The following is a 14,684-nucleotide window of genomic DNA, read 5'->3' on the forward strand; positions in this document are numbered from 1 at the left end:
TGAAATGCTGGTTTTGTTAACCAAACACAGATTTATGCACTGCGGCCATTTGGAAGTGATCCCAGCAGATTTAAATTGATAGCTCCCGTTCTGGATGTTGGGAACTTCCCCTAGAGCTCGTATCAGTATGTCTGTGCCTTTTTAGACTGTCCATGAGCCAAAGTATGAGTATATTTTATGTGTATGAGTTTGTAATGATCAAGCCTTGAAGCAGCCAGACTTCGTGCACCACCCTCCTCCTAGGCCAGCCCCAGAGAAGGGGCACTTAGTCACACACAAGCTGAAGATCCTCCAGGCTGGGCTGCAGTGATTCTGCAGCCAGTTGTGGGATTGTTTCTGGAGTGAAGTTGGCAGCATTTTGGGGTATGAGGAGGTCTTTGTAGAGCCTCCTGGATCCTTCCTTGTATCTTCTGGGCAGTAGGGCCCAGGAATGGGCAGGATCTTGCACAGGGATCTCCATTCTCCATGAGGCTCTCAAGAGGCTACCTGGGTATTTTCACACGGTGTTGTGTTTCAAGTAGGTAAGAGGAGCAGCATTGGGGCTAGACTTGTATAGCATCACTCCCATTCATCCTGTTGGTAAAAGCAAGTCAAAGCCAGCTGAGATTCAGGGGACAGGGAAATACATTTTCTCTCTTGAAGGGAAGAGCCTCAAAGATTTTGTGGCCTTTGCAGTTTACCACACTCTACTTTAGCTCAGTCTATCTTTTAGATTGTGCTCTTTTGTCTTTTCTGACTGTTGCAGCTCTGAATTTTCTTCTTAGATTTGACAAGGCAACTTTGTATCATACGGTTCCATTTATTTTAAATTCTTTTTTTTTTCCAAACAAGGGAAAAGGGGTCATTCTCATAGCTAATGGTGATTGTCACTCACAAAAACATTGAACTTCTAGTTGAGATATGAAAGGAAGCTAACTCATTTCACTATGAGTGTGCTAATGATTTCTAATCTTTGCCTACGCCTAACTGATGCTTTGTCCAGAACATGACATGGTGATGTGTTTATATAAGATGCAAGGTTTCTTAAGCTTTAACCTCAGATTTAAAACTTAAGCTTGACAGTTTTCCCAAATAATTAACTATTCTGGTACTTTCATGAAAGCATCAAGGATAATAGAGAATAAAAATACGGGTTGAGCTATCACACTGGAAGATCTGTTTAATTCCTTCACAGCAGAGCAGTGCTCCCTGCTGAATCCCCAGGTCTTAGCACAGTGCCTTGCACAAAATAATTGCTCAATAAATAATGATAACTGAAGCTTACATTTATTGGGGCTGTGCTATGTTCTCTTTTTACCTATTAGCTAGTTTACTCCTCACAATATCCTGTATGGTTAGTGATGTTAGCATGTTGTACAAATGAGAAATGTGAGGCCCAGATAATTTATTACACAGTAATACTTGACAGAACTGGTGTTGGGAGTTAGTGAGTGAATAAAAGGGCAGAAACCCACAGGTACAGATTTATTTTTTTATCGATCTTTTATTTATACGTGTACTTTTGTATTTTTCTTAAAGCTCATTTCAAAATTTAAATACACATATATGATTATATATGTGTTTGGGTTTTTTTTTGCAGAGATGTGAATGAGAGAAATACAGTAAAAGGGTATGTAAAGTACTTTGTACTATATTTTATATCTTTTTTGTTTGTTTGCTTAATAGTTCCAAGCCTTTTAAGTGTTTCTACCCTGTATTGTTTAGATTCAGAAAGTTCAACATTTTGGGCACACATACAAAAGTGATGAACATGGAGGAGTCCACCAATGGAAGTCTGGCGGCAGAATTTCGACACCTGGTAGGAAGACCAATTTTTCCCTTTTACGTTGTGTCTGGTGTATTAGGACTTTGGACAGTCAGTGGGATGTGGAGGGCACAGCCTAGGAGGACACTTTCTAGGGTTGATGCTGGTGACTTCATTAGCGCTTAGTGAAGTCACTCCTCCTCGTCCCAGAATTCCTCACTCTGTTTTCAGCTCTCTCTCCCAGACATACTTCTTCTGGGGTGCAGTGATCTCAGTAAAATATTCCATAAACCAGTGCGCACATAAATTATCTGCACTTGGTGCCTCTACATCCTCAGGGGTCACTCATTCTAGAGTCTTGTATTTTCTTAAAGGTTGTTATTCCTCCCACGTCCTGGCTGTTCCTTCTGCCCCCTCTAAGTGTGGCAGACCCCAGGAGTGTCTCCTCAGCCCCTTCTTCATATTCTCCTGCGTGGTGGTCTCTCACAACTCCTGCCTCTGCTGCGTTGTCTCAGCGGACTAGGGTCGGTTCCACCAGGCCACAGACACCCAGGGGGAGGCTTGAGGTGCATGATGCCTTCTCTCCTGCCTCCATGAAAACCCTGGAAGCCAGCCGTACTGAGCCCTGTGCTCTTTCTGGGCCAGAGCCTACAGGGAATTTCAAGGTATCCTTTTCACTGGCGACCATCTCCTGAACCAGCAAACTCATAGCCAGGACGCTAGACCTCTGTGAGAGCCTCGGTCCAAACTCAGGAGTCTGAGGATGTCCACAGCTGTTCTCAGGGCCCTAAGTTGCTCCTTTGAAGCCTCAAGGACTGAAGTGTTTTTGAGGGCAATCTTAGTTGGGCCTGGAGTTGCCGGGCCTAGCCTGGAAGACTCTGTCGGGGTTTAGGGGGTTGGGAGGCAGGAGAAGCTGTGCCCTGAGCCTGGGGAGCATGAATCAGCTAATGAAGGAGATGGGAAATCATTCAGGGAAAGTTTTCACGGGAAGGGAGCAGGATAAAATTCTCTGGGATCCTTCTAAACTCGGTGGTGTTCGCATGGTGTCAGGCGCTGGGGAAAGGCACTCCTGTTCATGAATCCACACAAGGGGCCTTTCATCATTTGTTCAGAATTCTTACAATAATTGTATATCCTTCTTTCCACGTCCTGACTTTGGCTTGACTTGTAAATGAAAATAGCAACTTTGACAATTATTGTGTCATTTACTAAGATGGTTTCTTGTTTTATAGCAACTGAAGGAACAGAAAAATGCTGGCAACAGAACTAATGAGGTAAGAGTCTGTCTCTGTTGCGAATGGTCTCTGATTAGCAGGTCCTTTCAGTGAGGCTGGCTCAGTGCCCTGGGGGCCAGCACACCTCATAGAGGCATTCAGACCCAGCAGGAAAAAGCAGCAAATGAGTTCGGAACTTGGTATGTCTGTGATAACAGGAAAAACACTCTGATTTCATGCTTCAGGGTTTTCAGATTTCACACACGAATTTACTGGACCCTCACAGCCAACCCCGTGGAGCGGGGATGGTGGACTTTTGTGTTACTGACACGTCACAGGTGAAGAAATTGAATCACAGGAAGTTTGAAGGATTTGGCTAAGGGTGCACAGGGAATTACTGTCAGAGCTGGAACTAGAGGCCAGTTTTATGACTGCCATGCCGAAAACCAAGGGAGCCAAAAGGGTTTTCTTGCCCTCACATTCCCTACCCAGTGGCACCCTCTTTCCATCAGTGTCCTTTTCAGAGCCAGATCCTTGAGGATTTCTGTCTGTGATGCATTCAAAAATGAACTGCACAGGGCCAGAATTTCTGCCGTTGTTTTGGTTTGGAGCGTTTTCATCCCTTGGGTCCACTTAAGCATGCCGTCCTTCCACACCACGACCAGTAGAGGTCGTGTGGTACACAGCGAGACTGGCACCGGCCTGGACAGTGCAAAGACTCACTGTTGTCTGGCCCTGGCTTGGACCTTTGCTGTCTTCGTGAGCTCATTGAGTTTCCTCTCCTGTAAACAGGGATAGCTGCTGCACCTCTCTGGTTCTAAGTTGTGTGATGCTCTCAGGAGACATTTTGAAAACTAGAACGTTTCTACCCAAACCAAAGCACTTTATGACTCACCAGGCTTATGCAAATGAGCCCTTCCAGTAGATAATCACGCCTGGAATGTGTGTGCACTTCCCACTCCCGGGTGCCAGAGGTGCGCAGCTCACGCCAGGTGGGGCTGTGGTGGGCAGAGGGGGGCTGAGGGCCGGGAAGTCTTAGGTGACAAAGAAACCCATTAGAAGTTGCTGCTCTCCTGTCGACACTGCTTTCCCTTAACCCATAGCCCTTGCCATAATTTCCGAAATCTTGTCTTTGAAAGAACACTGAGATAGTCACAATAATTAAATCTGGGATAGATTACTGAAAATTGGAATCTTCTCAATTGCAGGGGCTTGGACTCAGGCTTTTTGCAGCCTGTTGCAGGGCTCATTAGGTTCTTAGAAGTAGCAGGATCCGTGAATGGATCACTATATTCCTTTTTCTCCCCCTTTCTCTCTTAAGGGCCCTCTCGTCGTTACTGAAGAGCTTCACTCCCTTAGTTTTGAAACCCAGCTGTGCCAGCCGGGTTTGGTCATTGACCTTGAGGTAAGACTTACATGGCCCACATATGGAAAACTTGATTCATTTTTCCTTTAACTGTTACACGTATTTTTATTTCTCAATTTTTGTGTTAGAGATATTTACCTAATTGCTAAAAGACATGATATGTTCCAGCTAATATTTTTAATTTAATGATTCACAAAGCTACATAATTGAATTAACCTCCACATCCTGTAAGCTAAGTGTTACAGTTGAGATGATATCCTTTTGGTTTTTATGTGACGCATTGAGACTCATTTCTTGACTGAAAGATATATCAAAAAAAACTGAACAAAAGAACATAACTTTACAGTTTTAATTTTCAAGTAGAAAGTATGTGCAAATTTACAAATAACCCCTCGCTTAGTTTTGAGGCTGCCCAGTCGTCCGTAGGTGATAATTCTTTGATTCAGATGATTTCAAAGTCTTTATCCTCTTTTAGACGATGTCTCTGCCCATCGTGGTGATCTCCAACGTCAGTCAGCTTCCAAGTGGTTGGGCCTCCATCCTGTGGTACAACATGCTGGTGACAGAACCCAGGGTATGGAAAACACATCTGCTTTCATACTAGAGGGTTACCAAAGACCTGTGCTCTAGCTTCTGCGTATCCAAAGAGCCCCTACAGGCCACATGTTGAGGGACAAGTGCTATAACTCAAGTGGCATTGCCAAGGATCATGGATAATTCTGGAAAAGTGAAGCATGTGTATGTGTTAGATACGAGAATTAGGATTTTCCTCTTACGTGAATAAGCTCAGACAATAGATGATTTAGCATAACTTTTACTATGGAAGAGATCCTTTATTATTATTTAGGTAAAATGTATACTTCTGCTAAGCATGCTCCATTTTTAGAGTGTGATTAATTATAATTGATTCTCATTATTCACTGTACTGAGGTCTTTTAGTCAGTGTGAACACTGATTTAACAAATATTGAACCCCAAATAAGGCATTTGGTTTCTCCAAGCCGCTGGTTACAACTTTTTGTTGACACATATCCTTGTTTATTTGCATGTCTGTTTAAAGATACTTTCGCTAATACGTTTGTTGATCATTAACACCGAACTCATGACCGACCTCACTGTAACTTGTGCCCAAACAAAGCCTAACACCTGTATATTCTTAAGGCACCTCACAGCCTTCTTGCACCAGGAACATTAGACAGCCCTTCAACACGACACTTGGGGAACATTTTACACAACAAAATCACCAACAAAACAACACAAAAATGCAGGGAAAAAATGGCACTATTTAAGTAGACCTTGAAATGGAGCCTTGTTTGTTGTATGAAAGATGAAACCAGAAGGCAGAATCCCGCTTTGTTTGACCTCAACTGGAAACATACATGTTGGGTGACTCAAATTTTTCACCACTTAGTGCGTGGCCATGACCATGAATGAGTGCAAAGGTGCCCTGAGTATTGATTTTGGAGTTACAAGTAAATTTTGGGAGTAGATGAATTCACAACTAATGAGAATCGACTATTTCTCTGCTACTGGGAAAACGCGTGTGTCACAGAAACTGGAACTGAACTTGGGGACAGGTCCATGTTTGAGTGCCTCGCTTGTGACTGGTGGTTCTTCGGTAACCCTTAGCTTTTGGGTGTTTTCTTTCTAGAATCTGTCCTTCTTCCTGAACCCACCTTGTGCACGATGGGCTCAGCTTTCGGAGGTACTGAGTTGGCAGTTTTCGTCTGTCACCAAAAGAGGTCTCAGTGTGGACCAACTGAGCATGCTGGGAGAGAAACTTCTTGGTATGAGCCTATTCACTTGTTACGTATATGAAATTGGAAATGCATGAAAATATCTCTACTTGCTCCTTTCCCCTCTTTGTTCTCTATTTTGTTCACGGAAGAAGAATGTTAAATTCTGTTGGCTTTTCCAGCCACAGCTTATTATATAGTTAAGTGAGCGTTATAACTCACCTTGGAGAGGGATCTAGACCTGGTAAAAGATTTAAATGAAGCATTTCCCCCTTGTCTCATATTAATATTTCTGAGCAGGGTTCCTAAGGGAAAGATTTTTGAATTATGTCAAGCATATTACTTGTGGCTAAAATAAGTTTTTTGATGAGCAGATGAAGTCTTTGTAATCTTGGGGAGAGAAAAGTAAGTCCCCAGCGTGGCAAGATTAAGGTCTTGGGGCTGCCCACTGCACCAGAAGGCACTCGTGTGGCCAGGTAAAGGAGACACTGTCCACATCAGGACACCCCTGGATTAGCACTTTTGCCTGATTGGACATGGTCCCAACCATGATGGGTAATTCCCTTTCAGTAGCTAATGCCATGGATTTATTAGTCTTCCACCCTAAGCAAGTCAAAGACTACTAGTCTCAAGGTCACATCTTCAGTGAATGAGAATATGTGCACTATTTCTTTAAAAATCCACGGGCAACTTTTTAGATTTGCATTTTGGATGGCAGAACTGCATAATTTGCAAACCCCAGTAGGCTCTCCCTAACCCAATGGCTTGCAGCAGTACCTTCTCTTTGCCATGTAGCTGTCACCATGGAGGTCTTATGCTATTTAATTAGTCTCCTTATTTGGGGAGAATTAAGAAAGATCTCTCTTTTGCTTGTCATGGCTTCTTTGTGGTTCTCTTTGAGGAGAGCTGATGGGCTTACCACCTCTTATGGCCTGGACTGCTTTAATTGTGTAGCTAATAACCCTAGGCTTCCTTCCCCTCTCTCATTTTTCTCGACCTCCCTGAGCCCACGTGCTGTTTGGAGAAGCACTGAGGGAAATGCCTACTTAACATCTAAAATAAGCTTGTAAAGTCAAGTCAGTTAAATAGGTCACCTAGGAGTGATCTTGGTCTCAGTTTGAATAAAAAACAAAATAAAACCCCTCTTTAGGGTCAGTGGGGGGCGTGAAGAGACTTGAGGAAGGAGAGGGAGGCAGTGGGAAAGCATATTGCACAAGGACGGACCACACTGAAGCTTCTCCAGAAAGCGCTATTAATTAGCATTAATGTATCTGAAACCATGTACATAAACCTTCCTTTGTTGGATGTTGGCTCTTTTCTTTGAGAGCAAATTCAAGAGCCATCAGTCCAGCCAGGGCTTCAGAATCAATTTCTGTTTCCTGAAAAAGATTATTTCTGTTTGTTTAGGTCCTAATGCTGGCCCCGATGGTCTTATTCCATGGACACGGTTCTGTAAGGTGGGTCCTGTCTGGGTTTTATACTCTCCTAGTCTTTTTCACTGTCTGCTGAAGTTCTCGTATTTCTGATTGTGGTAGTTCTAACTATGTGCTTATTTTGGCACGCGCCTCTCATCCATGGAACCCCTAGGGCAAGTTGTTTACTTTCCTTCAGCACAGCAGGTTGCTCTCCAAGTGTGAGTCTGACAGGAAGCGCCTGCCTGGGTGATAACATTCTTTCATATCCAAAATGAGTCTTCTGTTCGTTCACACCGGCCCCCTTTGGCAGCATTTTAGCCCTGTCCATGAGAAATGTGTGCTCCATGCTGGCGTGGACAGCCTGGCAGGCAGATGAGTTCCCCCAGCCAGCTCAAGCAGAGGGATCGGTCAGAAGGAAAAATTAGACCCCGCTGAGGTCACCAGACAGTGTTGATGAGCTTTGCGCTACTAGAATTTACTAGTGCGAGGGTAGCTTTTGTTTTGTGATTCACCCTGGAGGTCATTCCCTGGCTGGCTGGCTACTGTTTGCAGAAGGAAGCAGAGGCAGCCCAGGAAATGGAGAGCTTGGTGTCTGGATGCCAGTAAGAGGGGAGGGACGGCTCTGGCTCTGGTAGCTGGGTAGAATTTGCAAATTAAAATTTGATGGTGGGAGGAGGCATGGTAAGTCACTATGTCGATTTTCTTGTTCTTAATGTGTGCACTTATTTACTTGCAGGAAAACATAAATGATAAAAATTTTTCTTTCTGGCTTTGGATTGAAAGCATCCTTGAACTCATTAAAAAACACCTGCTGTCTCTCTGGAATGATGGGTAAGGGCTATTGATAGATGTAATTTTGAAACATACTTGTAGCACACCCTCCCTTATTGCATGGCTTAGACAGTTCTGACCCAGACAGACTTCATTATTTGCCAAGACTTGTGTGGATCTCACAGGAGTGGAGGTTTACAGGCTGTCCCTTCAGAGCTTCATGATAATTAAACTTATACTTTTAGATTAAACTTACTCTTTCATAGTAGATGTATGTGTATTTTCAAAGCTAAATTTGAAAAACTCTGAGTGCCATTCATACATTCATTCATTCCACAGCAGTTTTTTGAGTACCTACTCAGTTGTTCCAAGGAAGAAAAAACAAACTTTAACTTAGTAAATTATTTCTATCTAACTTATTTCCTGGGTTAGTTGGTATTTCAGCAAAGGCTTTAACTTGATCAAAAGTGCTAGAATATGAAAACATATTGTCTGAGCCTTCTCTCCATTGTAAAAGATACATACATTCAGACATTTTCCTGGCCTTCAAAGTCATCAAGTGAAAATAAAAGGCTCAGTAATCCAGCAAGTATTTATCATCTGTAGCGTTCTCCTGGCACCATGTTAATGATTGTTTTTGGACTTCAGTGTATATATGTATGTATACATAAAATGCTTCCTGAAGTGTCAATTGAACAGATTTTAAAACATCTAAAATAGTCTATCCATTTTTATCCTGTGTTCTTCTGTCAAGTTCTAGTCATTTTGATTTGTAAGTTAACGTGAAAATTAAAATCATGACTGAACCTCAAAATACCTCTGTCCATCCCTTTCCACATCCAGGTGTATCATGGGCTTCATCAGTAAGGAGCGTGAACGCGCTCTGTTGAAGGACCAGCAACCTGGGACATTCCTGCTGCGGTTCAGTGAGAGCTGCCGGGAAGGGGCCATCACGTTCACGTGGGTGGAACGGTCCCAGAATGGAGGTGGTAAGTGAAGGCACCTGCACACACAACCGATTCGAACCATGTGTGCGAAAGCCCCTCTTCATCACTATAAATTAACTCGTACAAATAATGAGCTTTTGACATAAAATCACAGATCCTATACTTACCCCAACTGAGCCTTTTAGATAGGATTTAATACATCACCGTGAATATTTGTGCTGCGTTGCCTGGAACATATTGTGTACTGTGCACATGATGGTTTTTAAGTGACAAGGCCACATTCTTTCCTTTTTCTGTAGACAAAAGATGTGATGCGGTGTGACTTCGGTTCTTGGGAGGAAGCCCATTGTGCACAAGCCTCCAGCCTTACTGAGGGCAGTCCCGCGGGAAGCGCAGATTCAGGCAGTCCTTGGGACTGGGTGCAGCCCTCCACCCTGCCTTCAAACAGAGCAGTCGCAAGTTTGTCTTTGTGCTATTTTGGGTTTCTATTGAACCCAATGAATCCATGGCTAAAAAAAATTCCTAAAACCTTAGCATTATGAAACAGGTTTCTGAGGAGGAGGCCAAACAATGGAAATGAGAGAACCATAAAGACAAACTGGTTCCTTTTCATTGTTGCTTGTAGTTTGCTCTGTTTGAAGGACTGGAGGAAAAACTGGTGTATTCCAGGGACATTCGTGCTTTCGGTGGGAAGATGCAAAAAGATGGCATACTATTCTTGTTCTTTTTATTATTTTCTTCTGCTTAAAAAAACGGGAGAGCTGGGATTAGAGCTAGTATGGACAGTAGATGTTAGATACTGTCCTTTTCTTTTTCACCCCCAGTAGTTCTTTCCTGAACTAGCTGAGAGATGGAGCTGGCCAACCAGGCAAAGATGAAGAGAACTGTTGGCAACCAGAAAGTTTAAGCACGGCAGCGCCAGCTACAAAGTTTTAGGATGCTGGCATTGTCTGAAGTTCTGGGGCAGAGTCCCCAGGGCACCTGAACAGCAGCTTCCGGGGTGTGTGTGCCCAAAAATGAGATCTCCGATCACTTAAGGAAGCACAATTCGCATGAGGTCTGGGAGGAATAAGACCAGGAGTGACTTAAACTGTGGTTTCTTACAGTAAAGATGAGAGAAAAAATTAGCAAGTGGGATCTTTTTTGTTTTAAAAAGTTGTTTCCATGTATTGTCATCGTTTATTTTAATAAAAATTTATACTTTTCAGTATGAAAAGAAAAACAAAGTGAGCTTATCTTTCAGTACCCTTAATCTCTGGCTTGAGCCAAGGTGACCCAATTAGTAATTAGTTGTTTATCTGCTTGTGGGTAGCACATCATTGAAGACGCATGCTTTTGAAGGTGTTTAATAAATTTCTTTTGGCTCAATTTGCAAATCTAAGGCAATAATGACAAGCAGCGTTGATAGTAATGTCTGCCTTCATTTTTCCTGTTTTTAAGAAAGGACTATAATTTATTTAGAAACAAAATAGTACTGTGTTGTAACTCCTACATTGTGATTAGTTTTTACCACGTTCTCTCAAATCCATCAACTTTGCAGTGTTTTGTTTCTCTTCTTTATTGTTTTGTGATATTCCATGGGACTCACTTCGCTTTTCTTCTTTTTAGAACCTGACTTCCATGCGGTTGAACCCTACACGAAGAAAGAGCTTTCTGCTGTTACTTTCCCGGATATTATTCGCAATTACAAAGTCATGGCTGCTGAAAATATTCCAGAGAATCCCCTGAAGTATCTGTATCCAAATATTGATAAAGATCATGCCTTTGGAAAATATTACTCCAGGCCAAAGGAAGGTACGTGGTGGTTGTGTTCTCCTTTTATCATTATCCAAAGGTTTTCTGGAGACAGGGTTTAATTACACACACTACCCTTACCTTCCTACAAATGCAAGGTGCCAGCACAAACCCCACCCATGCTGTGTCATTAACCCACTTTCTTTCGAATTGGTAAAAGCAGGCTTTGAAAAAAATGGTATAAACACAGCACAGTTGAAACATGATGCATTATTTGGCCTGATACAGCTGGTAAGAAATGAGTAAATGATTTCTTATTTTAGGAGTATTGGAAAAGTTTGTTTCTGGTCTTATGTACTTGTTACATTATTACTTTTTCTACATGGAATGGGGTAAAAGATAGGACCATCATGGCCAACTGATTTATGCCAGCCTGCTCCTATTATAATTGAGAAAACTGAGGCCCAGCAGAAGTACAGTGGTTCATTCAGGGTGACTCAATAAATTACTAGACCATGTTTTACTAGTGATGATTGTTAAGGGCAGACCTAGGCTTCAAACACAGGTCTCCTGCTTCTCAGTTTTCGCTGAATTGCATTTGAGAAAGTTGCGCAAGTTTAGACTAGTCTGGTTTGGACCATGCCAAACCAAGCTAATTATTTTTCAGAATCAGAAATCTCACTATTAGCACAATTACTTTGAGGAGAAGATGCTCCCAGCTTACCTGGACAGCTGTGTATAACCTGGACACCAACCAGGCTAAGACCACTAAACCAGATACAGCTTCGCATATTTTGGGTTCCACCTTCTATAGGCTTTCAAGCCTTGGAAAGAGAGCCACTTAGCTTGACTTTGGTACTGAACTCTCCTCTTCTTTGATTCTACTTATTACTGCATTCCCCCACCAAAATTTCAGGTGACTCAGGCAGGGGAATGATAACCCCTGAAAGTGACAGGACCCTACCCTGACAATCAAGAAAAACAGTAAAATTTTGATCAGAAAGTTGATGATTCTTACTGTAATTTCTGCTAATGGAAAGTGTACACGTTGTGTTTGTTTCTAGCACCAGAACCCATGGAACTTGATGGCCCTAAAGGAACCGGATACATCAAGACTGAATTGATTTCTGTGTCTGAAGTGTAAGTGAACACAGAAGAGTGCCATGTTTAAGAGCCTCGAGCCAGCCCTGCTCCTGGCTGGGGCCTGTTGGAGATGCTTGCACTCTGCTTTCCCACTGTAATTGCGGCCGCCGCCATCACAGCTGGACTTGTTGGAAAGATCCTAATTAGAGATCCTGGTGTCACTGCCTCTCAGCATTTTACTGCCTTTATTAAAAAACAAAACAAGATAAAAAAAAAAACCCAAAGTTGTATTTAAAGTATATAAATGCTCCCCAAACTGATACTTTGAAAAAGTGTGAATAAAATGAACAAAAATCGATCAGAGTGGGAAAGTAGTTCTTTTCAATCTAGAAAAGGCCAAAGTAATGATTGAGATACATTTTTTTTTCCGCTTGCTTTTATTTTGTTGTTTCATTTTATAAAAGGTAGAAAAAAATTTGGAAAAGTCATTTTCAGTTATTTGGCCCGCAGAACTGTCTTGGGGTGAATGGATGTAGCCTTCATGTAAAAACACTCTGGAGCAGCTTTATCTGCATACACACCTCAAGGTAGGGATGAGGGACTCCCCAGATATTTCTCTGGTGCTTCTCGGGCCAGGGTAAGCCCCGAGGCATTGGCGTCTCAGGGTGACACTGCACACACTCGCACCCAGGGTTGACCAGGCAGAAGCGGCACAGGTTCTAGTCTGGCTGTCCAGTCTGGCTCAAGGGGCCGGGCTGGGGACCGGAACCTCCCCGTTATCTGTTTTCCTAATCTAGGTGTTAATATTTCTTTTTCCTTTCTCCCCATTTTAGTCACCCTTCTCGACTTCAGACCACAGACAACCTTCTCCCCATGTCTCCTGAGGAGTTTGATGAGGTGTCTCGGATAGTGGGTTCTGTAGAATTTGACACTATGGTGAGTACCACACTGGGGTGTTCTCAACTCACGCTGTGTGCCCTCTGAGGCGGGGGTGGGGGGCACCCTGGCCGACCCTGGGCGTGTCTGTAAGATACCAGGAGGAGCGTCTGGTAGAACCAAGAAGGGGGTTTTTAGATTATCCACAAGTTGGAGCCTGCTGTACTTAAACAAGCTACATCATCACCGGGATTTTTATTCTTGGCATTCAGCACCTTCCAAAAAACAAGTAACATTTCAAATATTTAAAAGATCCCCCTCTGCGCTTTGACGTCCATGTAGAAATTTCATGAAATTAAGGAACTAAGATTTCTCTGATAAGGAAATGTTTTCTTTTGTCCTGTTATTTCAAGAGTGTTATTTTTAGGAAGGGAGGGTTATTAATGCTTGGTTATTACAATAATTATATAGAGACTCAGCTAGCAGTAATGAAACAATTTCACCTGCATTATGTTTGAGAACTAATTGGTACTGCTAGCACCTGGAGCTGGGAAGGACTTGCCAAGAGTTAAAGGTTCCAAGAGTGAAACAGTTAATGAGTATCCTGTTAGGAACAGGAACAGCATTTCCTACAAAACAGTGAATCTTCCTTTGGGAGAATGTTTTTCAGTATATCCAATAGTATTGTCTGTCTGTCATCCTGAAATGCTTCCTCTTAAAGATTTTTGTGCGTTTTTTTTGGTTGGTTCGATTTGTGCTGATGCTGTTTTAAGCCCTTTTCCACGTGAAGCTATTCCAGTTGATTTTTTTAAAAAAATTGTTTATTGCTTAAAAACTTCCTTTTTGAGTCATTACTGGCCTTTCTTCATCACTGTGTACCTGGCCTGGTGCCTGGTCAACGGTAATGAGCGAGGAAGACGACAGAGAAAGGAGAGGGGGAAGGGGTTGCTTTTCAAACATCCAGGGTCACAGAGCCACGTGTTCTGGGAATACATTTATATGACATCAGTAATAGCCACTTACAGTCAAGCTTCTGGTGTGTAACTTTTTTCTTCGTCCTTTTTCCTCACTTGAAGAAACACAAGCTAAAATCTTGAATGTCCTTTCTTAGACCTTATTGATTGTTGAGGATGAAAAATATCACTTAGAAAAATGCTTAGGTCATGTAACAGCAAAACAGTTCTGTTCCTGTTAACAAGTGTAGAATGAACCTCTTACGTGGGTAAGGTTGCAGCCTCTGCTAGAATGTAGACCCCTGACTCTGCTGTAAAGTGCCATTTCTAAGCCTGACACAAAAATGGCATAAATATAACGCCTATTCAGAATATGTCAGATAGATTGATGGGCCAGAAAATGGGCTGATCTTCTTTTACAACAACTTTATTTTTCCTGAGCCAGTTACCTTGTCACCATCACCACCACCATTAGTAGGGGACACTTACTATGCACTTACTGTGTGTACCAGCCACTCCACAAGTAGTAACTTATTCAGTCCTCACCACAATCTTCTGAGTTAGGTATTATTTTTATTCCCATGTTTGCAGGTATGGAAAAAGAGCCCCTCTCACCCTCTCCCTGCAAAAATATTATATAACTTGTCTAAGATCAAACAGTAAGTGATGGAACGAATATTTGAAGCCACTCGGTGCGTCTCTAGAGTGCCTGCTCTTGTTCAGTATCCTGGGTTACCTCCCAGAGAAAGCTAGCTGATCTTATTCAAAACATGCACCCTAGAGAGGCTGTTTGCACAGAACTGAGTACGTTTTACTTTGGTTTATTATGACAAAGGCAGTGTGGCC

The 14,684-nt window shown here is 42.6% G+C and overlaps 1 protein-coding gene across 5 annotated transcripts in view; it reads left to right on the plus strand.

Annotated features, from left to right (window-relative positions):
• Nucleotides 1-14,684, plus strand: part of STAT1 (signal transducer and activator of transcription 1) — a 37,584-nt gene that overhangs the window by 19,654 nt on the left and 3,246 nt on the right. For all 5 annotated transcript variants that reach the window (XM_033111829.1, XM_033111828.1, XM_033111827.1 and 2 more), the window contains 12 exons: nt 1,580-1,609; nt 1,705-1,798; nt 2,977-3,018; nt 4,280-4,363; nt 4,800-4,898; nt 5,975-6,110; nt 7,467-7,516; nt 8,211-8,305; nt 9,089-9,234; nt 10,801-10,986; nt 11,991-12,066; nt 12,843-12,945. In XM_033111829.1, coding sequence (XP_032967720.1) covers nt 1,580-1,609; nt 1,705-1,798; nt 2,977-3,018; nt 4,280-4,363; nt 4,800-4,898; nt 5,975-6,110; nt 7,467-7,516; nt 8,211-8,305; nt 9,089-9,234; nt 10,801-10,986; nt 11,991-12,066; nt 12,843-12,945 — 1,141 coding nt within the window. The remainder of the gene's footprint in view (nt 1-1,579; nt 1,610-1,704; nt 1,799-2,976; nt 3,019-4,279; nt 4,364-4,799; nt 4,899-5,974; nt 6,111-7,466; nt 7,517-8,210; nt 8,306-9,088; nt 9,235-10,800; nt 10,987-11,990; nt 12,067-12,842; nt 12,946-14,684) is intronic.

This window comes from Rhinolophus ferrumequinum, chromosome 8, assembly GCF_004115265.2.
Source record: "Rhinolophus ferrumequinum isolate MPI-CBG mRhiFer1 chromosome 8, mRhiFer1_v1.p, whole genome shotgun sequence".
NCBI classification, from domain to species: Eukaryota; Metazoa; Chordata; class Mammalia; order Chiroptera; family Rhinolophidae; genus Rhinolophus; species Rhinolophus ferrumequinum.